This window comes from Heteronotia binoei, chromosome 1, assembly GCF_032191835.1.
Source record: "Heteronotia binoei isolate CCM8104 ecotype False Entrance Well chromosome 1, APGP_CSIRO_Hbin_v1, whole genome shotgun sequence".
Taxonomy (NCBI): Eukaryota; Metazoa; Chordata; class Lepidosauria; order Squamata; family Gekkonidae; genus Heteronotia; species Heteronotia binoei.
In genome coordinates this window covers 188,548,437-188,574,314 of record NC_083223.1, presented here as the reverse complement: position 1 = coordinate 188,574,314, position 25,878 = coordinate 188,548,437, and the positions used below count along the sequence as shown (strand labels likewise).

At 44.9% G+C, this 25,878-nt stretch overlaps 1 protein-coding gene across 2 annotated transcripts; it reads left to right on the top strand.

Annotated features, from left to right (window-relative positions):
- The first annotated feature begins 3,550 nt into the window (after window positions 1–3,550).
- PCARE (photoreceptor cilium actin regulator) lies at window positions 3,551–24,905 on the top strand. 2 transcript variants are annotated; one of them, XR_009555748.1, is made up of 2 exons: window positions 3,551–3,741; window positions 24,509–24,645. XR_009555748.1 is itself a non-coding variant. In XM_060245318.1 (2 exons), exons 1-2 carry the CDS (start codon window positions 3,817–3,819, stop codon window positions 24,666–24,668), a joined length of 3,726 nt encoding a protein of 1,241 aa, XP_060101301.1. In that variant the 5' UTR covers window positions 3,759–3,816; the 3' UTR covers window positions 24,669–24,905. The 2 variants fall into 2 exon arrangements, 1 of the variants encoding a protein (XP_060101301.1); XM_060245318.1 differs by lacking the exon at window positions 3,551–3,741 and adding an exon at window positions 3,759–7,382 and having other exon boundaries at window positions 24,509–24,905.
- The last annotated feature ends 973 nt before the right edge of the window (window positions 24,906–25,878 follow it).

The following is a 25,878-nucleotide window of genomic DNA, read 5'->3' as shown; positions in this document are numbered from 1 at the left end:
GATATTTGCATTAGATTATTCGACCAGATTTGCTCATGTTGAGCCAGCCCAGTGACTCAGAACAGACCACTGAATGTACTTGTGATCTGATGCTGAGAAATGTATCTCCAGTAACTAATTCATAGGCCACCCAAGAGCTGTTTCAGGTCACTGTCAAATGGTTCTTGGTAGCTATTTAATCCAGTCTCAGCCTGCCCTAAAATGAGGTAAGTATGGGAGGGACTCGGGGAGCAAGTGTGTGCATGTGATCATGCACATGAGATCCGAAGGAGAGGCATGACTAAGGCCAAATCTCTGATGTGATCTCATCCAGAGTCTGTGCTGTAGCAATCTTGAGTGTGCTGTTCAGGTGTGTATCTGTAAGTTGCAAACCTACTTTTGATTTATTGACATTCATTACAGTAATCTCTTGGTCAATGCTTTGAGCCTAAGACTAAGAGGAAAACATGAAATGACTGGGCATTGCGAGCTTTTGTACATTGGTCACTTCTTGTGCTGGTCAAGAACATGTGAAGGCACCATGAGGGTTATGTGTTTGTCTACAAAACTATAGTCTTTCCCAGAGAAATAAAAACAACTCACACATAGCAGTGCAAGAGTAGTGGTTCAGCAAGTATAGTGGCCAGCATCAGCCCATCTGTGAAGTCTAAGTTCCAGTTCCAAAAGGAAATGCATTGTGAAGACTTGGTCTGGACACACACTCTCAGCCTAATCCACCCTCCTGACTTGTTGTTATTCCTCATTCCCCATCTAAATTGTTCACATTGCTTTCCCTCTAAGAAAGGTAGAATCATGAGGGCATGGATACAAGGAAAAAGAGGAGAACCCAACTGCACCCAAGAGAGCCCAGGCATAACAACCTATTACAACTCTCTCTCTCTCTCTCTCTCTCTCTCTCTGAAGCAAGGCAAAAAAACCTCATATCTTGAGTAAAACTTAATTGGTCTTAAAGGTGCTTTCTTTGTCTCTCTCCCATGTGATTTAAGGAACTGGGCAAAGTAAGCTCCTGCTTTTTCCCTCCCTCCCCAGGGGATGAGGAAGGGGAGGATCCTCAGCCAATGGAGGGCAGAGAGGCTTGGCTCAGTAGCTCTGTTGTATGATTGAGGGAGCCTGGCAAAGCAAGCTGCAAAACAGAAGAAAACAAGAGAAAGGGAAAAGGAAAGTGAATTGCTCACAGGATGCATACAAGCCATGTGCGGGCTAGATACAGCCCATGGGCTGCATGTTTGACAATTCTGCTGCAATGTATTTAATTGGAGTCCATATAAATCAATTGGCATATGGCTTCCATTATCTTCATTGGGCCTTCAAGCCTCTCCCATTGTTTCCAGTGGGTTATGCTGTCATTCCTTTTAGTATATCCCTTCTCTGGGCTTGCAGACCCCACTCCCTGCTGATTGCAGTGTGATTTTGCGCTTCACATCAGTCCTGTTGAGCTGGCATTGCCACAATGGCACTGGGTTCTGGAGGGCACTAGTACATTGTACTGATTCTGCTGGGCTTGCAAAAATCCCCCCCCCCCCCACGCACACACACACCCCTCCAGTTTCTACTGCAGAGACTCTCTGGTTTAACCTTAGGCCTCTTGGGTTTGCATTGCAACAGTGGCACTGGCTCTGCTGAGCACATTGCAATGGTTCTACTGAGCTAGCAGAAATGCCACCCACCATCAGTTTCTACTGTAGTATTCTCTGGGACTTTTATTCTGTTCTTCTGGAAGTCTGCTGCCCTTGTTTTGGTTTTGGTCTCTTCTTTCCTCCACTGGAAACAATGAAGGATCAAGGCACCTTTTTGTTAAGTCGGCTGATTCAATAACGAGACCTTTTGATAAAAAGTTTCTAGTTTATTGAAATCATTGTATCCAACAGCTAAGAGATTGAGAGACTGAGGAACATACAGTAAGGATAATCATATAAGGTATTCTTCAAAGGAATTCTTTAGGGAGGGGGTACTATGCAGGGCACATTCACACATTGATGTTACAAATCGTTCTCAGGCCGGTTGGCCTTGGGCAAGGCGCCTCTCCCCCATTGCCCAGTCTGAGAAGGCACTATTATCTCTTTCACATGCTTCCATTGCAGAGCAAAACTACATAACAAAGGACAGGAAGGGGGGGAGGAGAAAGAGGAGAGCTAGCAGCATTGGCATACAGTATGGCTTTTACCCAGAATGCTTTCCCCTGAACCAAAGATGTCACACAGGCTTGACCAGAGCTGAAGCAGACTTGACACTTTTTTGGTGAGCTGTAACTTGGACCATGTAAATATAATCCTCATCAAACTTAGAGGGCATGTATAAGAGCACATGGGGGAGGTCCCTTTAGTATCTCTAGCTTGCACACAATGTGTTCTACATATTCCTGAACCTTCTGAACCTGCACCTGTCATTTCCACAGAAAGTGCTGTCCTGGGGACACCCTCTTTGGGAGGTGATAACTTGGACCCCGTAAATCCAATTGTCACCAAACTTGGAGGGCAAGTAGTGAAGAGTCAACCAGAGATCCCCTGCAAGTTTGGTGACTCTAGCAGGCCTGGGGCCATCATAAACTTCACTAACTGAACCATTTAGCTATTAAAAGTTTGTGACAGTTCATGGTTCACAAACCAGGAACACCATGAAATGAACTGCGTTTTCCCAGTGTGTGCCCATCCTTAGATCTCTTATGTAAAGATGCTTCTTTTATACAATTGCATTAAGGAATTTCAAAATTACTTTTGATCCCCTTCCATGCCAATTCCACCATTTCTTATCACCCTATTGTTAAATTTTATTTTTATTCTGACCAGTTTTGCATCTTGTTTACTGCTTCTAAGACTTACCATTCATGCACTTGTATTCCTTCACAAAAGCGATTGTGTTTTATCCTGACAACAATTCTGGGTTGCGTGAAAGAGATTTGACCACAGTGGCCCCTTGGGTTCGTGGCTGAGCAAGGATAAGATGTTGGATTCCATTATCCAACTTGGACACATTATGTAGAAGCATGAAAAGTGGGGCAATAAAATTCTGCAATGTGGCATTTTAGGATTCAGGACTGATAGTGCCAGTTGAAGCAAGCTTGGAGATAGTCAGGAAAGAGCTGCATGTCTTGGAAATGCCAGAAGAAAGTACTGTTTTGAAGATGTAGATCAGAAATCTCTCGTCCAGGTAGCCTTATACATGTTTTCCAACTCTCATATCTTTGCATCTTATGTTTCCTTTCTGATCTGTATTATTCTTTCCAAGGTCATCCATTGTCCTTGTAGATTTCTGAACAACCAGCATTTTGCCCCAAATTATATTTGTTCAAAGAGCTGACTGTTGTACAACCACCTCTTACTTTGGATTTCAAAGTTCCAAGCATAGTGCAGAAATGAGGAATGACAGGGGAAAGTAGTGCAGTGAGTACAAAGCTATTCAAAATGCAATGTATAAAAAGAAAGTCCTGTTACAAGTGCAACAAACTCGCTGAGAACTACTTAGCCTAATGAGCTTAAAATCTTATTCCTGGCTGACATCTGTCAGGATATAGATACATGAAGACTCTTAAATCCACTGTTTCTAAAAGCAGCAGAGCTCTTGTGCTACCGGTTTGCAAGCAAAGGGAAATCTGTTAATCGCTGCACACTTTCATCAAGGGAGGCACTGAAAACATTGGAATGGGGAGTATGTAAGAACCAACAAGGAAATCCACAGAACTGAGACTATTCAGGATGATGAATCCTTCTTCCAAACTGTCAGATCCTATCATCACCTGAACCTGTAAGTTTCTATTCCCTTTTACTTGATCAACCGGATGCTTTCCAACAGTAAAGAAAGCTGGGAAAGGGGAGTAAAATGGGCTGCACTCCTTCTCATAGCACTACTGCTATGCAGAATGCAGAATGTGGAAGCAGGCCCTTGAAGAGGGGTATCTTGCCAGCTGATCTGGAGAGTGAAGGTGTCTCAGTTCATTCGCTGATCAAGGGCTCCTCTTCTTATGATATTGATGACTTCAGTCAGGGAGTGACTCAGAGTAAAGATCCTTTCCTTAAAAACACATCAGGTGAAGACAAAAATGTTAATTTCAGTTCATCGTCTGAGGATCCTTCATTACCTGAGGTTGAACAGGAAGAGAAAGACACTGACAGGTTGGTCTCAGAGACTGAGATAGCTGTGTCTGAACTGACTGAGTCTTACCGATATGTGGCTGAAACTGTGAAAAGAAAGCAAAACTTCTGCAAATCGCAAAAACCTGTTCTGGAATGCAAACATGATAAACAAACTCCGAAGAGAGGAAAGAAACCAAAGAACTGCAGGCAAGGAAATCAAGATCATCGTGGCAAAACCAAAGACAAATCCTGTGCAACTATATGCCAGGAAGAGAAAAAGGTGGATTTCCCAGATCTGCTTGTTAAGGCCCATCAGAACACATATGCCTATCTAAACCCCAGCCTCTCCAAATATGAGGTGATCTTGTGTGTAGCCCACCAGGCTACAGAAACACAATTAAGTTTACAGCAGATGGTGAGTTTTTTATTGCTTTGCTTTGATGAAATCAACCACCTTCTGGAGGAAATTGCCAAAGATGGAGAAGATCTTCTCCAACAAGTAGATGGGAATTTGTCTTGGCCTGCTGACAAAGGAAACCCAAAAGAACAGCCAGATCTTTTGCAACAGTTATTGCAGTATACGGTCAACAAAATGCAGCTGTTAAATGGAACTGTGGCCTCTTTAACCTCTGAAGTCCTCCAGGAGTCCTGCAGCTTTTTGCAATCTGCAGGTAGCAGCTTAGAAGAAAAACTGAGAGCAAAACAAGGTTTTGATGAACGCTTGCTCAGGACAATAAAACTCCTTGAAGCATCTATAGTTGGGTCTTATCATCCTCATCCTGATGACAGGACTCTCTATTCTGAAGACAGTGGCATTGGCATCGACGGTGAATCAGTCAAAGACTTGAATTTTCTTGATAAACAAGAAGTACATGCTAGCTGTGATTCGGATTCACTTCATCTGTCTCTAAATGAGGCCACTAGGAATAGAACAGGATGTGTAGACACTGCCCTCCAGTATCCAAACACTGGCATCAGAATTCCTCTTAACTCCATGCATTCTGCTATCATTCATGAGGACGAATGTGAAGAGTGTGAATCAACTGAAGCTTCTTCCACAAGTGAAGATAATGATGACAATAGCTTATTTGAAGCAGAAAGTGACAGTCTGCTGGGAAAAGAGGTGTTACCTAAAAAACCAACAACCGTGCCTGCATCAAAAGACGTTAAACTGAGGCGTTCCACCAAACGAATGGAGAGCCCTGAGAAGGAAAAGATTATATTGAAGATGAAAGATGCCATCAGTGAAAAGATCAAATTTGTCCCTGCAAAAACTGAAAAGAGGGAATGGACAGAAGATGAAAATGGAAGAACATCCCAGGTGCAACGGCCTAGTACAGCCAGTAGGAGCCAGAAGGCCAAAGTTAAACAGAGACGGTCTAGATCTGCAGAGTCCCTTAAAAATCAAGCTGAGGACCCAACTCTTCTAGAGCTTCAAAGAACTCAAAAGGTCCTCAATAAAAAGTTGGAAAAGTTTCACATGCATAATGAAAATAAAGAAACCAAATGTAAGTCTGTATCCATGAACCAAAAAGAACAATCCAAACTCCAGGATTATGAGCATGTTTCTCATAGATCCGCTACCAATAAACTTAAGGCATCTCTTGCAAAAAATTTCAGCATATTACCGAGTCAAGATAAGGTCCCTTTGGTTAGGCAGGATCAAAATGCTACCAGCAAGAAGGGAAAGAAATGTGGAAAGCCTGTCACAGCAACCATGTTCTCACAGGAACAAACATCTAGCAAGGAAAATGAGCCTCCTGGGATACAGAAAGCAAACAATGCTAGTTGCACTCCACCTCGTAAGTCTGTTAAAAAGCTCATTGAAACCTTCAGCCCTGCTGAAGGCCTTGTGAAACCCATAAGTTTGAGAACTTTGGGACCAATGAAATGTATCCAAAAGTTTGGACTTCCAAGCATTACTTCCAACCTCCCACTTCCAAGGGGGCTTATCCCTTTAAACCAGAAACACAGAATTTCACCAATAGGAGATCTAAATTGTCCAATGAATCCTACCCAGTGTGCTTTTGATCCCGTGGTTGAACCTGTACTCCTAAGTGGGAATGACACAAATGAAGAAATAGGTGAAGATATCATAGAAAACCTTCCACCACCTCCTCCTGAAATGTTGGCGGGCCTCTCCTCTGACTCCACCGAATCTGCTGAAGGTGCAAGGACAGAAAACAGCTGTTCAGAAATTGCCAACAAGCCTCCCAAGATGACTGAGCATTGCACCACTAAGAAAATTTCACAAATTTCTCAGCGAATGAAAGCTTCGCTGTTTTTTATTGACTTGCTACCAAGTAAGAACCTCAACAGTCCCAACTACATTGCCAACAACATATCAAAAAGCACTGTGGACTCCAAACCAAGGAAATGTTCCTTGGAGTTGAATTCCATCCATATGGCTGAGACTCCATTAGCATCTCACGAGGACTATGAAATGAAAGAGGCTGCAGATCTGTACAGGCAAAACCATAAAATAATACCTCTTCAACATCCCAAAGAGATTCCAGAACAGAATAAAAGAGACCCGGGAAACAAAGAACTCAAAGCTCCTCTAGCTTTGGATCCAAAGCAAAGCTCATCTGACTCAGTTGGGAAAGGTGAGAAAACAACAGGTTTTGTAAGGCGAGTTTCCCCAGCAAGGACCCCTCCTTCTTCACTGCCTAGTGAGAAAATGCTTCCAAGTCCCCCATTACATCATAGACACATTCATCCGGCTTTCTCTCCAGTGGTTCATCGGCAGCTTAGTCCTCCAGCAAGCTCTCCAACACAAAGGAAAATGCCTTCACCACCATCCCAACAAAAACTACCTAGCCCTCCAATGGGACGCAAACAACATAGCCCGCCAACCCACCGCAAAGTATTGAGTCCACCATCCCACCGCAGAGAGCCAAGCCCACCTCCTTTCTCTACACCTTCCCCACCAGATTCTCCATCTCGCTTGCTTAAAGGATTACAAAACAACTTGGACTCTGGGGATGAACAGCAACCTGCCTCTCCAAAGATTGTCAGCAACGTACGCTCCATATTTTGCCCAGCCACTTCTTCATTGTTTGAAGCCAAGCCACTGTTGTCACCAAGCAGCTCTACCACAGATGCCATCCTCAGAGGCCATCCCGAAATATCTATGCAGAGGAATAACACAGACCCCAAGCAATATGGAGAGCAACAGAAAAGGATGGGCCTCAGTGTTACCAGACCCCAGTCTTTTATTAGGAGAAGCTTCTCTGACCATAGGCCGGGATTCTCACTTCCATTGCCATTGTTTACCTCAACTAGTAGTGAACCTGTGCTTAACCAGGCAAGGTAAGGGGCATTCTACTAAAAGCCTTTAAGTTGCATTTAGATGTATACCCTGCTTTATACTTAAAGCAAGTAGCAGCACATTGTTACATTACTAATGTTCTTATGAATAGAATTTGCAAGGTTGACTAAAATTGTACTGTAAGGGGACAAGTGCACATTATTTTTAAAGGTCCACACTCAGGAGCTGCTGTTACTACCTTGATTCCCTGCATTCCCTGGCAGCCCACACCACATAGGGGGAACTAGCTCAGAATCAGCACCTACTGGACTGTTGGCATGGGTATGGGATATCTAGGTTAAAATTTGTACATAAGAAACTGAGTGGCCTCAGATAGCTAAATCATTAGCTTTTTTCCCATCCCAGTTTTTAAGATTGCAAGACTAAAATGCCTCTGAGTTTCTAAATAATCAAAGGTGGAAAGTTATGCTTATTTTTAATGGGACTTTGATTTCCAGTTTAGCATCTAAGTATTGCAGAAAATGACCATATGTGAGTGTTTCCTATGATTTTCATTTATATAATACATATCATTGCCATAGTTTAACACATGGGCAATATTACCTCCATAAAATACACCTCTTACTGCAATTTAAGGTACATGACTTAGGTGTTTGTGTGTAAGCGATGTCACAACAGTTCTGACTTATGGAGACACTGTGAATGAATGACCTCCAAAAACATCCAATTGTTAACTACTTTGCTCAGGTCTTGCAAAATGAGGACTGTGACTTCCTTTATTAAGTCCATCTCAGCTTAGGTCTTCTTTTTCTGCTGCCTTCAATTATTCCTAGCAGTGTTTTGAGTCTTGCCTTCTCATAATATGACCAAAGTACAGTAGCTTCAGTTTTAGTTTTCACTGTCCAACTTTCATACACAGTAATGAGGAATACTATAGCATGAATCAACTTGATCTTGGTTGCCAGCTGCACATCCTTACACTTAAGGTTCCCCTTCCCAGGCTCAATCTCCTTCTGATTTCTTGGTTGCAGTCTTTCTTTTGGTGATGAAGCCAAGAAGTAGAAAATCTTGAACGATTTCAATTTTTTTTCATTGTCAGCCTTAAAGTGGTGTAACTCCTCAGTAGTTATTACCTTTATCTTCTTGATGTTTGACTATAATTCTGCATTGGTATTTTTTCCTTAAGCCTTCATCAGTAATTGTTTCAGGTTTTCACAATTTTTTGCTCGTATTGTGGTATCATTAGCATATCTCAAATTGTTAATGTTCCTTCCACCAGTTTTAGCTCCATATTCATCTATATCTAATCCAGTTTTCTTCATGATATGTTCTGCATACAGATTAAAGAGACAGGGAGATACAGTACATTCTCACAACAATACAATACATCTTCACAACAGAGTGGAGATTTGAACCTGGGTCTCTCAGATTCTAGTCCAACACTACATCACATTAGCTCTAGCAGTGATGTGAACTGGGAATACCAAAAGTACATTTGCTCTTCATATTGATTGGTTTGGTATAGCACTTTCAGGCACAGGAGTGCTCTGCCTATCCGTGTACAGTGTGGGAACTACCAGCAACACTAACCTCATTAAGATTTATTTAGTCAATATGCAGGGGTTGTTATCCCAAGAGATAAGGTTAATAAGGAATCCACAGGTGTTTTACTCCTTGTAAATTAGGAAGCAATAAGGTGAATTGATCACACTTAGCAGGACAATACAGATGACCTGCTTACACATAATGTCCATTCACTCCATGGACAGTTACATTTTTGATAAGCCCTCAGGTTTCAGTAGTCATTACAAAATTCAGATGGGTAGGTACATATAAAAGCAACAGCCATGCAGCTCCTCCTTCTCTCTCCTCCTCTAATGTCTAGTAGTACACACTGTAAGATGATGGAGCTATGAATATGATTAAGAATGCTGCAACATTTAAAAGAGATAACCCAGGTCCATCAGCTTCTTCAGATTTGTGCAAGCAAACCCAAAGGGTTTGCTTGCACAAATGATTTAAATACTGAATTATAAGGGTTGTCAAATGTCAACAAATGGGAGACTGTTCCTAATATTTTAAACTTTTTTCTAGATCCAATTCAAGGCTGGCAATTGAGACTAGTCCAATTTCTCTTAAAATCTGAATGAATGATGCTCCAATTTCTTCTTCAGCTAAAATGACAATAAATGAACAATGCTAGAATACCTGAATAATTTTGTTTAGCAGATGTCTAATATGCTGGGATTCCTTTTGGCAATAAAAAGATGAACTCCATTAGTATTAAGACACAGGTGAGCTCTGGATCAGTTTACTGAGGCAAAGCGGCAAATTAAACTCTAGTTTGAAGAATTAACTGTCAGACTGAGGCTATATCAATATAAAGGGATTTTCTTTTCTTTTCTTTTTTAAAAAATCACACAATTTTATTAAGAAAATAAAGGGATTTTCTTGGTGGTACTGTCTTCTTAAGCATACTTATGATATTACATCATAGCTGCTCATACCCATCTGTTTTTCTTTTAGGGGGGCATTTATAACGTTGTGCTTTTAGGTAATGTCACTGGCTTACCACGAAGCTGCATTTGCTATTTCTGTTTGCAGGTTTCAGGAGATAGAGGATCTTGTCTGTTATGTGCTGCATTGTGCATTCTCTCTCTCTTTTTGCATTTCTGTCACAAAACATTTAGAAAGAAATTTGCTTCACAAAATGTGCTTAGGCGTTACAAGGACTCTCATACCTAATGGTATACAGGCCACCCCATCATGTATTATATTATTAGGCTGACCATTTTACAGCTGGTTTTAAGGTTTAATCTGTACATTGCATGTTTGTTGTGTCCTAGGCTCAAATGGGAGAACTGTTACTTTTGGAGGGAACTGTTACTTTTGGAGGGAAGCCGAACAAGCCAGAGCTTGAACTCCACACCAGGGTTCCAGAGAAGGCCTAAGCGTGCCCAATCAGGGGAAGGATTGAAACATAAGTAGCCAATCAACATCCAGGCTCATACTGTATCCTGATAGGCCCTTAGGGCCTAAATAGCTAATCCATGTAGATAGTTAAGGACCAATCAGAAGGGGGCAAGAATTGTATAAAAGAGCGGGAAGTTTGAACAGAGCTCAGTGTGTTGTGTGTGTGTTCCTGAAGTAAAGCTTGCTGAAATCACTCTCCGACTCTGGTCTCTTACTGAGCCGACCCCAGTACATTACACTGGCAACGAGGATGGGATGCCAGTAAGAACCAGCAACAGAACCAGGAACACGGAAAGACGGCTAAATCCAAGCCATCTAGGTCCGCACCTCCGCTCTGCGCACACCCCAGCTCGCAAGCCGCCCAGACGCGCTGCCAAGAATGGAGGCTCCAGCCAACCTCCTGCAGCCCTTTAGCATCCATCGCCCCGAGCTGTGGGACTTGTGGGTCGAAGGCTTCCAGTCATACCTGACCTTCTGGAAGATTACAGAGACTACCATGCAGAGAGCTCTGCTTATCAGTACATGTGGCACGGAGACCGTGGACTTAGCCAGGGCTCTTCTCCAACCCAGGAAGCTCTCAGAGACGCCGGTGGACAACATCATCAGCGCTCTGGAGAAGTATTTCCAGCCCCAGCCAACCAAGCTCACCCGGCACTGGGACTTCCGACAAAGGACACAGAAGGCAGGCAAAACCACCATGGCGTTCTTGACAAGCCTGCGCTGGGTGGCAAGCCGATGCAGTTTCGCAGACCTCAACGAAGCCCTGCTCGACCAGTTTGTATGGGGCTTGAGGGACGAAAAACTAGTATGCAAAGATCTGCGCACTCCGAAGGCCAGCCAGACTTCAAAATCGACGCTCTCCACGCCCACCGATACCCGGTACAGTACCTACCCTCGCCAGTCAGGCCCTCCAAAATCCGGGTCAATGTAGGGATCGGAGGGGTGCCCTGCCAAATGGAGGTGGACTCTGGGTCAGCATCATCTATTATAGCGGCAGAGACATTTTTTAAAATTACCACCAGGCTGAGGCCTCGTCTCAGGGACCCGGGGTTTACCTTAGTGGACTTCCAGAAGAATAAGGTGCCTATCTTGGGAGAGGGCCTGGTCCCAGTCCAATACAAGGGGTTCAAGGGCCAGCTACAAGTGGTAGTGGTCAAGAACCACCTTACAAACCTTTTGGGTCTCAACTGGTTCAAGCCCCTGGGACTAGAGATCAGGGGGGGTCAATAAGACTGTCGGAGTGGACTTTAACAAGGTTTGCGAAGAGCTCCCGGCTGTCTTCGATGGCACCTTGGGCTGCTACACGGGTCCCCCGGTTTCACTACACCTCGACCCCACAGTGCGGCCTATTAGGCTTAAAGCGTGGCAAGTTCCATTCGCGCTGAAGCCTAAAATTGAGGAGGAACTGGATAAACTGATTGCACAGGAATACTAGAGCCTGTCACCCACGCAACCTGGGAAACTCCCATCGTGACTCCAGTCAAGCCCAGCGGGGAGGTGCGGATTTGTGCAGACTATAAGTGCACCCTCAACAAGGCTCTTCAGGCCCACGCATACCCTGTGCCCATTGTCAGCCATGTTCTAGCCACCCTATCCGGCGCAAAAATTTTCGGCAAGTTGGACTTGGCCCAAGCTTACCAACAGCTGCCAGCGGATGAGGCCACGGCCAACGCCCAAACAATTGTGACCCACCGGGGGGCCTTTAGAGTAAAGCGGTTGCAATTTGGCGTGAGTGTGGCTCCGGGGTTGTTCCAGGAACTCATGGACTCCCTTTTAAAAGGACTTCCCGGAGTCACTCCATTCTTCGATGATGTGCTGATCGCGGCAGCCTTGCCTGAAGAATTCGCCGCCCACCTTAGAGGAGTCCTACAACGTTTTGAAACAGCCGGCCTCAAGGTCAAACGGGAGAAGTGCCTCCTGGGCGTGGATCGGGTGGAATTCCTGGGGTTCTCTATCGATGCCCAGGGGGTCCACCCCTCCGACGCCAAGCTGCGTGCCATCAGAGATGCCCCAGCGCGCACCAACAAGCAAGAACTCCAGGCCTTCCTCGGCCTCCTAAACTTTTATCATGCTCTTCTCCCCCACAAGGCAGCGGTGGCTGAACCCCTGCACCGGCTTCTAGACAAGAACCAACCCTGGGCGTGGGGCTGCCAGCACGCTAAAGCCTTCCAGGATATCAAGGGCCTCCTGATGTCCAACTCTGTCCTTGCCCATTTCGACGAGAACCTGCCCTTGGTCCTTGCATGCGACGCATCCCCTTATGGCGTGGGGGCAGTTCTGGGCCACCGACTCCCTGATGGGACCGAAGTCCCTATCGTGTACTACTCGCGGACCCTCTCGTCAGCGGAGCGGAACTACGCCCAAATTGACAAAGAAGGGTTGGCAGTTGTGGCCGGCGTCAAAAAATTTCATGATTACATCTACGGCCGGCCCTTTACCCTCTGTATGGACCACAAACCCCTCTTGGGCCTCTTTGCATCGGACCGGCAGACCCCTCAGGTGTTGTCCCCACAGGTCCTCCGTTGGTCTATTTTTCTAGCCGGCTACACTTACACCCTAGTGCATCGCCCGGGCAAGGCAATGGGCCATGCTGACGCCCTGAGCCGCTTGCCCTTGCCTGACGTGGATCCCGATCCAGCCCCGGCTCATCAGATCCTACTGATGGACATGCTTCCGGACAGGCCATTGCTCGCCCGCGACGTTGCTGCCCGCTCCGCTCGTGATCCAGTCCTCTCCCGTGTCTTGGACTGGGTGGGGAGGGGGTGGCCCAAGGGCTCGACTGGGCCGGAATTTACTCCATTTGCAGCCCAGAAAGATGAACTATCCACCCACAAAGGCTGCCTATTATGGGGCAACAGAGTTGTCATCCCCAAACCCTTGCAAGACCAAGTGCTGAGAGCCCTGCACGAGGCACACCCGGGCATAGTCCGCATGAAGGCTCTCGCACGGAGCTATGTCTGGTGGCCCGGCCTCGATGCAGAAATTGAGGCTTGGGTTAAAAGGTGCCCGACATGCCAGGTGTCAAGGCCTGACCCCCCACGTGGCCCAGTGCAATCATGGGAATCCACCAAAACCCCCTGGTCAAGACTGCATATGGACTTTGCTGGCCCCTTCCATGGGCGGACTCTACTCATGCTAGTGGATTCATACTCCAAGTGGTTGGAGGTGGTCCAGGTGCCCTCGCCATCGTCGCAGGCGACCATCACAGCTGTGAGGGCCATCTTTGCAACCCACGGGTTGCCGGAGACCATCGTCACCGACAACGGCACAGCATTCACGTCCGCAGTGTTCCAGGACTTCTTGGCCAAGAACCTCATCAGGCACATTCGCTCTGCCCCGTTTCATCCAGCCACCAACAGCCAGGCAGAGCGGATGGTGCGCACGGCAAAGGAGACCTTGAACCGTCTGGGCCCCTCAGACTGGCCAAAAGACATGGCGTGTTTCCTAATGGCCTACCGGACCACACCCTCCACAGGTCGCAGTCCAGCCGAACTCCTCATGGGCCGCCGCATCACCACCCTGCTGGACAAGCTGCACCCTGACCGAGCCCCGGACAGCGGACCGGCGCCGGAACACCTTAAAGCCCCCAGAGGGTTCTACCCAGGTGAGACAGTGTGGGCACGGAACTATGCCACCACTGGCCCTGCCTGGCTCCCTGGAAAGGTGGACCATGTCACCGGACCGGTCTCCTATGCAGTGACCTTGGAGGGTGGACATCTCTTGAGGCGACACATCAACCAACTCCGAGGTCGCCTGCCTGCCGGGGAGCCAAGGTCAGAGGCTCCAGATCCAGACAACATAAGTCCCCGAGAGCCTGACACAGAACAGGGTTCCGTGGAGCCCGCTTCAGCCCAGCAGGAGGAGGCCCCCGACCGCGCAGCTGAACCCAGGTCTCCCGGGGCCGCCGTCCCAGATGTCTCCAGCTCTGCAGCCGCGGAACCACCAACCGAGTCGGAACGCCCAGTCCCCTCGGAGCTCTGACGCTCGACACGAGACCGCCGCCCTCCGGCATATCTCCAGGACTATGTCACCTGATAGCTGGAACTATGGGGAGAGGGGTGTTGTGTCCTAGGCTCAAATGGGAGAACTGTTACTTTTGGAGGGAAGCCGAACAAGCCAGAGCTTGAACTCCACACCAGGGTTCCAGAGAAGGCCTAAGCGTGCCCAATCAGGGGAAGGATTGAAACATAAGTAGCCAATCAACATCCAGGCTCATACATATCCATGTAGATAGTTAAGGACCAATCAGAAGGGGGCAAGAATTGTATAAAGGAGCGGGAAGTTTGAGCAGAGCTCAGTGTGCTGTGTGTGTGTTCCTGAAGTAAAGCTTGCTGAAATCACTCTCCGACTCTGGTCTCTTACTGCGCCGACCCCAGTACATTACAATGTTGTTTGATGTAGGGTAAATGTAAAATTTGTTTCCCTAGTTTGCAGTGGCTGGTGTTCACAAGTAAATAAAGGCTGCTGGATAATCTTATACTACAAAATGAACTACATGACACCATACCATTGTGAGGTTTCCACAACCACAAGCAATAGACGGTTATGTGAAATGGGGGAAAGGATATTGGTAATGCAGTTGTATTTTTTTCTATGTGGGGTTATGAGGGAGAGAGCAAGAGGAGAGGTGAGGCTGTTGTTTTCACTTGAGCTCCCAGTAAATGTCTAGTTGACCCATCAGAGAAACAAGCCTATATTTGTTTATTACATGATCAATAGAGCCTCTTATTTTTTTCATAGTTTTTCACCAGCTCACTTCAAGGATAAAGCCTTTCATTGAAACCAAAATGAGTTCAGGAGCTGTTATTCCAGAACAGATAATTACAGAAACAAGGCCAATACACACACACACACACACACATTTTTATGCTGCCATTCCACCCAATATAGGATCCCCAATATCAGTTTCAATAAAACTTTCCATTTTTCTTCTAGTGAAAATGCATTACTGGCCCCAATTAGAGCTGTAGTGGCTGCTTAGGCTCCATAAATTCCAATCAACGACTGATGCTGCTGGTTTATTTCAGTGTTCTAAGCCCTGGGAACTAACAACTAGCATCTGCTCATGTAATAGGAACGTGTACTGAGCTGCTCTGCTCTTCAGAGTCTAGCCTTTAGCTGAAAACCAGCTCTGAGGAATGCGTTAGCACAGCACAAATGCTCACTTTGTATAAATCCTGCTAATCTGTAATAGGATTTGTGTGTTTGTAGTAAAGTAGGGGCAAAGACTATTTCAGTTCAGTGATGGATATCAGATTAAAGGACTTCCCTTAGGGCAGCAGCCAGGAGAGAAGCTTAGAAGAAATAACGTTCAAATGCCCCCCTTAACAAAGTGATGAAGTTAAACCAGTGATTCAAACCCAAAGATCTGAATCCTTCCAGTCTGGGGTATGTTTACACTAGATCAGGATCCCAACAGTATTTCCCTCTCTTATTTGTCTAAATAAGAGAGACACTCTATTTGTAAATACATGGGCCTCTGATAAAATTGGCTCATAATTTAAACAAGAACAAAACACAAATCAAAAGGAATAAAGAAGAATAATACAGTACAGATTATATAGAAGGGTATGACAGTGCATGTGTGTGAGAGAATACATGATTTCTCTCTTTTTCTGTGTATACTATGTGAGTGTGTGTGTGGTGTGTGTGTGTGTGTGTGTGTACATATGTACTGAATCCTCTCAGAACGCCCCCCCCCCCAATTCCTACAATAACCTATTTGTTTAACCTTCTCATCTTTAACCTTTTATGGACATTTTTATGATGTCCATAAAAATGTCATTCATTTATTTACACGTATTAGTGCCCACCATATTATGTAGTTCTATACAACAAAAGTCAGGTCCTTCACCTATTGGCCGGGAGTAAGGGCAACTTCTGATAAAAACCTTCTACTTCTAGAGGAACATCTTTGAAAACTATACACTAGAGTATAAAGTTCATGTTTCTTAAAGGAAATATTACCCAGATATATGGATAAGAAATCAGTGTGGGTTTACAATTATGTGATCTAGTATTTGGCTATTAAGAGATACTTTAGGTACATACAAAGATGTGGCTATGGCCACTGGATTTTTTTTTTACATTTTTCTTTGAACATCTGGAACATCCACCCTGTCCTTCACCTTATGCCACATTTCAAAGTTATTTTGAAAAATCACTTTTTCTAGTTTCAGATTGATATGTATGGTCTTCTGTATAAGAAAGGCAGCACCAGAGTGGTCTTGGACATACAGAACTAATTGTGCAGGTATCTAGTTCTTAGCCAGTGTTCCCCATATGATTTTAATGGGTATTTCTATCTAGAGAAGAAAATAAAAGCATCCTCAGCAAATCAGCCATGTATCCTTCATTATGGACATCATGGGAAGATCTCAGAGATTGGGGCTTTTTAAATAAGGATGATAGGGTAAAGGTTTATAAAATGGCAGATGGTGTGAAGAAAATGGCTGAAGAGAACTTTCTGCCCTCTGCCATAACACTAGGATTCAAAGTCACCTAATGCAGTTGATGTGAATAGATTTTGGACTGGCAAAAATTTCATTTTCATAGTGATAACAATCAGATTAGATGGCTTTTAAAGGGGTTTCAGCAAATTCATGGAGATTAGATCTTTCAGTGGGTATTTGTCGCTGGACGTTACCTGCTTGGACTGAAGAAGAAAAGCAGGTGATAGATAATATTTTTAAATATTAAATAAATATTTTTTATTTTTATTTATTTTTGCTGATTTTTAGTCCGCCCTTTCCCAGGTCGGGCTCAGGGCGGATTACAACATTATAAAATAATTAAAATCACATCATAAGACAATTAAATTTAAACAGTTAAAACCATTAAAATGAAATAAAACAAGGCAGTGTCAGTGTACAGATATGTACATCCTTCACAAATTGAAACACAGGATGCGGTCAGTGCAGGGAGGCCAATTAGATGGTATGAGGACACCTGCCTGCCTCGGTCAAAAACCTGGCAGAACAGCTCCGTTTTACAGGCCCTCCGGAATAGCAATAAATCTGGAAGGGCCCGTATCTCCTTGGGGAGCTGATTCCACCAGGTTGGGGCCAGGGCCGAAAAGGCCCTGTCCCTGGTCGAGGCAAGCCGGACGTCCTTTGGGTCAGGGATGGTCAGAAGATGTTGACTGGCCGATTGTAGAGGCCTCCGGGGCTCATATGTGGAGAGATGGTCCTGTAGGTATGTAGGTCCCAGGCTGCATAAGGCTTTAAAAGTTGAAATGGATCTGATACCTTGAAATGGATCTGGTACTCAATTGGTAGCCAGTGCAGACTGTGCAGCAACAGCCGACTGCCTGCCTGTACAGTCAGTTCAGTCAGCAATCGTGCTGATGCACTCTGCACTCGCTGGAGTTTCCAGATCAGTCCCAAGGGCAAGCCTGCGTAGAGTGAGTTACAGTAATCCAACCTGGAAGTGACTGTTGCATGGATCGCTGTGGCTAGGTCCTGGGGAGCAAGATAGGGCACTAGTTGTTTGACCTGCCGAAGATGGAAAAAGGCAGACCGTGCAACTGCTGTGACCTGGGCCTCCATAGAAAGGGTGGCATCCAGCATCACCCCCAAACTCCTCACCTTCTGAGAAGGCACGAGAGGCGCACCATCCAGGGTGGGAAGTTGGATACCCGTTCTCAGCTCTCCATGGCTCAGACAGAGGACCTCCGTCTTTGCTGGATTAAGCTTCAGCCGGCTCAACTGTAACCAACCAGCCACTGCTTCCAACGACCTGGTCAAATGAATTGGGGTGGAGTCCGTCCGTCCATCAGCAGATAGAGCTGGGTGTCATCTGCATACTGGTGACAATCCAGCCCAAAACCTCTGGCAATCTGGGCAAGAGGGCGCATATAGATGCTAAATATCATTGGTGAGAGAATAGCTCCCTGTGGAACACCACATTCCAGTGGGTAAGGCCAGGAGATCTAATCGCCAATCGACACACACTCGACCCCCGACCACAGAGAAAGGAGGAAAACCACTGTAAGGCTACCCCCTGAACTCCAATGTCAGCAAGGCGGTGGGTCATGAGATCGTAATCGACCATGTCAAATGCTGCTGTAAGATCTAGGAGCAACAGCAGCACTGACCCACCTTGATCCAGATGCCTTCTAAGGTCATCTGTGAGGGCTACAAAAGCAGTCTTCACCCCATGACCAGGATAGAAACAAGACTGGAAGGGATCAAGGGCGGATGTATCCTCCAGGAAAGCTTGAAACTGCTCAGCTACTGCTTTCTCAATTACCTTGCCCAGAAATGATAAGTTCGAGACTGGACGGTAATTGGCTAGGACCTTTGGGTCCAAAGATGGCCTTTTCAAAAGCGGGTGAACCACTGCCTCTTTAAGCTTGGCTGGAAATATTCCTGATGATAGGGATAGGTTGACAATCTCAGCCAAGAGACCCCCAATGCCATCTCCACCTGCTTTAACAAGCCAAGATGGACATGGGTCCAGAGGACAGGTGGTGGGCTTCACTGCAGCCAAGATCCTGTCCACATCCTCCTGGGTGAAGCAGCTGAAGTGGTCCAACCTGGGACCTGAAGACAGACAACAGGCTTCCAGTTCCTGTACTGTCTCAACTGTGGCTGGAAAATTTTGGCGGAAAGTCGAGACCTGTCTCAAAAGCCTCACAGCCGATGTCCAATTCCCTAGCTTTTTTGCTGCCTGCCGGCACCATAGTCAATGATCGAATTATTCTAAATAATTGGGCTGGGCGCGATTTCGCAGATGCAATGGAGGCCCCATAGAAATCTTTGACAAAACTAATTACAAGATGAAGCTTGCATATTCAGATGCTGTTGTTACTCTGAGCCCCAGTTATTGAGGTGTAGGTGGGGGAGCAAGAGAAAGCTGTTGCCTTCAGTTCCTGCTTGAGAGCATCCTGGAAGCATCCACATATGGGGTGCACATGGGGCATTTCACGCAGGGCACAGAGCAGCTGGCTAACTCTCACTTGAAGAGCAGCAGAGCAGCAGCAGCAGGACTGGATTTTAAGCTGCAGCACACACTCTCCGTTTTTTAAAAAGCAATGGAGTTGGCCAAAAAAAGTATAACACTGGGCTAAATGGGTCTAAAGGACCCAAGCAAGGGTAAGCAACAGAAATTTCCCTAATGCAAGGAACTGAACTTGAAGCTTAAATTATTTCCAGATTTATTTGTTAGCTCTATATGGCATGGTCCAAACTTTCTCTGGTTTTCAAGGGAGCTTTATAGAGGTTCATTTTAGTAAACAGCAGTTGGTATTTGCAAGATGCCTGATGGAGTCTGATAGAGCCTCTATCTAGCCTGCAATTCCAGCAGCTCCACTGTGGCAAAAAAAAGAAAAAGAGATTGGATTTACACCCCACCCTTCACTGGGAGTCTCAGAGTGGTATACAATCTCCTTTTCCTTCCTTTATCCACAACAGACACCCTGTGAGGTAGGAGGATCAGAGCTCAGAGCTCTCAGAGAACTGCTCCTGGGAGAACAGGTCTGCTGAGAATTTGTGGCTGACCCAAAGTCACACCAGCAGGTGCATGTAGAGGAGTGGGGAATCAAACCCTGCCCTCCCAGATTACAGTCCACACACTTAAGCACCACACCAAACTGGCTTTCCAAAAGTAGGCCTGCTGCTGAGTGGTAGGCCACCAACAGGGATACTCTTTTTGGCTGTCTCTCAGCATTCCCCTGCTTTTGTGGACCTTTGTTTGGGGCTTGGTTGAGGGTGCTTGGGAAGTCATGTGGGGAGATAGTGGGCCCCCCCAATTAGCATAGTGATGATGGGTAGAGGGAGATAGAGCACTGGGAGGAGGACTGGCCTGGTAATGGGAACAGGGCCCAGACAGCTAATGGCTGTGCCATGTTTCCTCACCCGTGGGTTTGATGGTTGTCATATCAAACTTCTGGGCTACGTCGCCTTGATCTCAGCAGGGTCCGCAGGTTCTCCTGCTTGCGGCCCCCCTGAATCAGGCAGGGGGAGGGGTGCCACGAACGTGACACCCCCAAAGAGGGCCTGAAGGGGTCTCTTCTCAGCATGGGGCTTTTACACAAGACAGGGGCGCAATGGCAGTTGTTCCTGTTCTCTCTGTATGCCCTGAAGCTCTCCCTGCCATGATCGCCATTACAGCAGCAAGAGGTGAACGCCCGATCGCTTGCTTCTCTTATCTTCAATAAGCTTTTGATCTATCACTTCTCTACCTCAAGCATGACAATTCTGCATTGCAAGTAAGTGGGCTTTCAATTGCCAATGGCTAATGAGTTGTTTTGCATTTCAATAAATGGGCAGTTCAAAGGAAGGGAAAGAGGTCGATACCTCCAATTTCCCTGTGAATGAGGCCTTGAAAAGCTAAAGAACATCTCTAAGTACTGGAAACAATTTGAATTAACCTGAATATGGATACTTAAATCGACCCGGATTATAATTGGATATTTGTTAAAGAGATTATTATTCGGCTGCAATATGGCCTGAACAAAATGAGATACTAGTTAGAGGGATTTCTCCTTGTCGTCTGATGGAAATTCATACGCTAACACTCAAAACTTTAGTTGGAGGAGATTGGGAAGGACGGACTATCTGGGACTCTGAGCTACATTTCAACCTGGATTAATGGACTGAGTTTGCTGACAGAGAAAAATGGCTTTGCTAAGCAAAAGTTTTCACAAAAAAGATATTTTAAGCAGTTTGAATTCTCTGAGGCAAGATCTTGGTTTATTGACAAAGTTGGTTAAGAAACAAATGGGAGCTTTTGTGCTGAAAGCTAGCGAAATCTCAAATCTACATGAGCAGAATGCTAAAGAGAACCCGGTGAAGTCTGTGGAACTGAAATGGGAGAGCAAACAAGAGAAAATCAAATGGAACCCTATGGCGTAATTTAAAAAGAAGACTGGAAATGGAGACTCTGAAGTTATGTCGAGAGGAACAAAGGCTGTGGAATTTTTCCCACTTTCTTCAAGAGGGATGACTGCATTAAGAAGTAAGAAGGTGCATTATAACCAGAAAATCATGATGTGGAAATCTTTCAGATGAAGAGCTTTCTGAACTAGATCCCTCTCTGTGAATAAGAAGGCTAAGTGAGATTCTTTTTTTTTTGGGGGGGGGGGGCTATAATAAGTCATCTTGTCTAAAATAATATGGATATAAAAGCTAAAGGACTAAAAAGTCTTCGAAAAGAATTTTATGTTATAATAGTTAATCTAGATCAATTTTTAAGAAGGCAGACAGCATAATTATTTGATAAATTGGTGAACTTGTCTTTAACAGATAATTATATTAGCTTTTTATGTTTGTTATTCATATGGGTAATCCTACAAGTTAATCTATAACTGTTAAGAAGGTAGACATCATAATTATTTTGTAAATTAGTAGATCTTCTAATATGTTTGTATGAAGAGATTGTCTATAATAAGATAGATAAATTATTGTGCTCTATTTCTAGCCTGTTAAGGTTAAAGATATTGGTCTCAGACTGTATTAAGGAGAGAGAAAGTTCATATTAGATATAAATCAGCAGACAGATTTCTTTTTAGCAAGAAGTGTTTCTTGAAATGTTGAATACAGTTAAACTAACAAACTACTCTGTGTTTTCAACATGGTAGAGCCAAATCACTTCCATGTTGAGATTGCTCTGACTTGTTTATACTTATTTGTGTTGAAGAAGAATTGTTTAGACTTGTATCGCAAATAATAGTTTAGTAAAAATGTTTTATAATGAAAGATAAAGATGATAAAATATATGGAGAACTCTATACTTGCAGGTAGAACTAATTGGATATTTTATTTGGGGGTAAAATTATAACTGATATATTTGTACTTTTCCTTTTTTTTTTGCTTTTCCCATTTTGTATATGCCCTTCCCCCCTTTTATGTATCTATGCTTATGCTTCTTCTTTTTGTAGTTAAAAACAATAAAAATTATAAAATCTGATGGTTGCCATGTCAGTAGGATTCCCAAACCTCCTGCTCTGGCGGGAGACTTCTGGGTTCGCAGCCTCATCTCCTGCTCTTTAAAACTCTGGAACGGGGGTGGGGGGTGGAGGGGGGGAGAACATACCTTTAGGCTTCATGTTGTAGAGCTCCTGAGCCGTTTGCAAAATGTTTTCCCCTTTAAGGCTGGGCAGGAAGCAGGAAGCAGAAAGGGCTTCTGAGAACGGCCCCTCCCTTTCTTTTGCTTTCGTTTTCACAGGAAGTAGAGTTGTCCGGAGGAAGATCTGGTAAGTGTGTGTGTGAGAGAGGGAGGGGGCAGGGGATTCCCTAGTTTGGAGGCCCTCCCCCCCTTTAGAAATTGTGTGTGGGGGGAGGGAAATGTCTACTAGGCACTCTATTATTCCCTATGGAGAACGATTCCCATAGGGAATAATAGGAAATTGATCCATGGGTATTGGGGGCTCGGGGGGGGCTATTTTTTGAGGTAGAGGCACCAAATTTTTAGTATAGCATCTAGTGCCTCTCCCCAAAATACCCCCCAAGTTTCGAAACGATTGGACCAGAGGTTCCAATTCTATGAGCCCCAAAATATGGTGCCCCTATCCTTAATTATTTCCTATGGAAGAAAGGCATTTTAAAAGGTGTGCTGTCTCTTTAAATGTGATGGCCAGAACTCCCTTGGAGTTCAATTATGCTTGTCACATCCTTGTTCTTGGCTCCACCCCCAATGTCTCCTGGCTCCACCCCCAAAGTCTCCTGGCTCCACCCCCAAACTCCCCAGATTTTTCTTTAATTGGACTTGGCAACCCTACATCTCAGTCAGCCCTTGCATCTCCGGATCCTGCTTTTAAATGTCAGATCAGTGCAAAATAAAACCTCCCTCATCCATGATTTAATTAAGGAGGCAGTTGCCAGTCTGGCATGTATAACCAAGAACTGGGTGCGTGAACACAGAGGAGTTAATCTCTCCCAGTTGTGCCCACCTGGGTAGTTGGTTCAGCTTCAGGCGAGACATGAGGGCTGGGGAGTGAGGTTGCTGTGGTCTATAGGTATTCTATCCCTTTCTCCAGGTGTCCTGTCTGTCCAATGATCAGTCTGGAGTGTTTGCAGCTCATGTTGGGTCAGCGGGACAGATTGGGGCTTCTGGTGGTGTATCATCCACCCTGGTGATTTATCCCCTCCACAAGGATTTATCCCCTCCATTAAGATGGCCTGCCCCTGGAGGCTAATTTATCTAGACAGTTTTCAGGGCTCTGGTATGGGGGTTCCAGCTGCCTTGGCTGGCGCTCCCGACAAAACCTGGGCACTCTGTGGAATACAGAAATGACCCAGGCAATTATCATGATTGCTCAAAAGTGCCCTCTCTATTGTTGAGCTCATACAGCTCTGTGGCACACCCTGGAGCAGAGCGATGAGACAACTTGGAGTTGGCTGTGAATGCAACAGGAACCTGGTATGTGTCTATGATTGGGTGTATTTTGAGGCAGTGAGGGCAACAAAGAAAGAATACCTTACTGTTTTTAGTCACTCTTTTTCTTTTTTTGCTGCCCAGGAGAGCTTTTAAAAGTTATCCATGGCTTGCTATATCTGGCTCAAGGGACACCTCAGACCTTCAGCCATCTTGGGCCTGCTGTAATCTACTTGCTGTGTATTTCCAGGATAAATGTTGTTGTCTTCTCTGGGACTTGGACTCTAGAGTTACAGCAGTTGAATTGGTGGAGCTGTCCAGAGCATAGTCTAGTCCAGTTTTATTGCATGAGTTTTGGTCGGTACTGCTCGAGATTGTGGCAGGTTGCTTGGACAGGTTGTTGCAGCCACCTCTGTAATGGATCCTTGTCCCTCCTGGCTGAAGGGAGGAATAATCAGCTGGGGCAGGGAGGTCATCAATGCCTCTTTACAAGAGGGAGTGGTCCCATCCTGCCTAAAGAGCCAGTGGTGAGACCACTTTGGAAGAAACTCTCTTTGCCGAGACCTTTAAAGACCTCCCTGGCTATGCAGGAATCCAGTACAATTAGCCAGGTGTTTTTCTTTCACTTTGGGCCGGTTCTTCTTGGGTCAGGTCTATTGTTCTTTAATTTTTTATGTCCTTAAATTAATTTTTAATGTTTAATGTTTTTATCTATTATATTTTGTTTTATGTTTGTTGTAAACTGCCCAGAGAGCTTCAGCTATGGGCAGTATAGAAATGATGACGATGCAATATTAAAAGCGCTCTGTTTTTCATATACTTTTAAAAATGTCCAGCTCCATTAGCCTTCTGTCTTAACCCTGATCTCTCTCCACAGCATGGAAGAGAAACCTAAGAAAGAGGGGGACCCTTGGAGCAGCACATGTTTCTCTGAAGTGAAGAGAACAGGCAGCTCTTCTTATCTTGATCTCTACATTGTAGGCCAAGGACTCCAGAAGGACTTTGGGAGCTGGAAGGACGGAGGACCCAAGGACTGAGAATCTTTTATATGATCAAACACTTTCCCCAAGCTGCTGAGTTTTTCTTTACATGCAGGTTACTTGTGCCAAAAAAGAATGGATATTGGGTAGAAATATATTATGCTTTGTCAGCTGCTTCCTGATTTAATATCTTTGGAAGCAATTGAAAATCACTGACTCCAATCTACTACTCAAAAGTAAGATCATCACCCTCTGGCCCCCAAAGTCTAATGTATACAGTACAAATCACCATGAGTCACAGAGAACATGTGCATCACATAAAACCTACAGAGTAAATTGTTCCAAACTATTCAGACGAGTGAGCCCATTTATATAAGGGAGGACAAGAAAAACCATATCTCGTTCTGTTGTCTTATACTTTACTGCTTGGACATCAATGACAAAATAACACTGAATATGTGCTAAAGTATTTGAAAACACCATTTACAGCAATTCTTTGTTATAATGAAAGGAACCACTATCAAAGGCTGCACTAACTAAAACTAGGAGGTTAAGGCATGTCTGTACCAGCATATTCTTTAATGTGTAGAGCAAACACTGATAATTTCCCCCTGAGCAGTAATGAGGTAGCAAGAACCGAATAATTTTATTACAGCACTAATATGGACACCTCTCCCAGCATCCATTGTGATTTTATTTGTAATGTGTATATAAAAGCAAAGTACTGTGTAGACAGCAGTGATCAGACATGTCTCATAGTAAGCATCTGGTAGCTATCAACAATTCACCAGTACAGCAAACTGCAAAACCTGGATGTATGTCAGTATATCCAAATTGTTCTTGACTTTTAATTCTTCATTGACTGTACAACACAACTGATGGGCATGTGGGGGAACAAAGATCAAGCAGCCAGTGATAAAGAGTGTCAATGAAATCTAATAACACTTAGATTGGCTTTCTTTACAAAGTTTAGCTTTTCAAATGAGCTACTGTGTAATCTCTTTCCTCCCAAATCAGAGAGTATAAACTTTCATCCTGATTAGAGTGAAAGGGTGGTGCTCTGTCAGGCCATTTGGGGAACATTCAGAAAATTGTGCATCTGCTTGGGATGCCCACCTCCAGGTGGGACTTGAAGATCCCTCAGAATTACAGCTCACCCCCAAACTACAGAGATCTGTTTGCCTGGAGAATATGGATGCATTGTAGGGTGAACTCTGTGGCACTGTATCCCACCGAGGTCCCTGTCCTCCCCAGGTTCCATCCCCAA

Excerpts from the sequence above, each read along its gene's own strand:
- PCARE (XM_060245318.1), top strand. The coding sequence starts at position 3,817 with ATGGGCTGCACTCCTTCTCATAGCACTACTGCTATGCAGAATGCAGAA. Across the intron at positions 7,383-24,508 it reads CCTGTGCTTAACCAGGCAAG|CATGGAAGAGAAACCTAAGA; the intron begins GTAAGGGGCATT and ends CTCTCTCCACAG.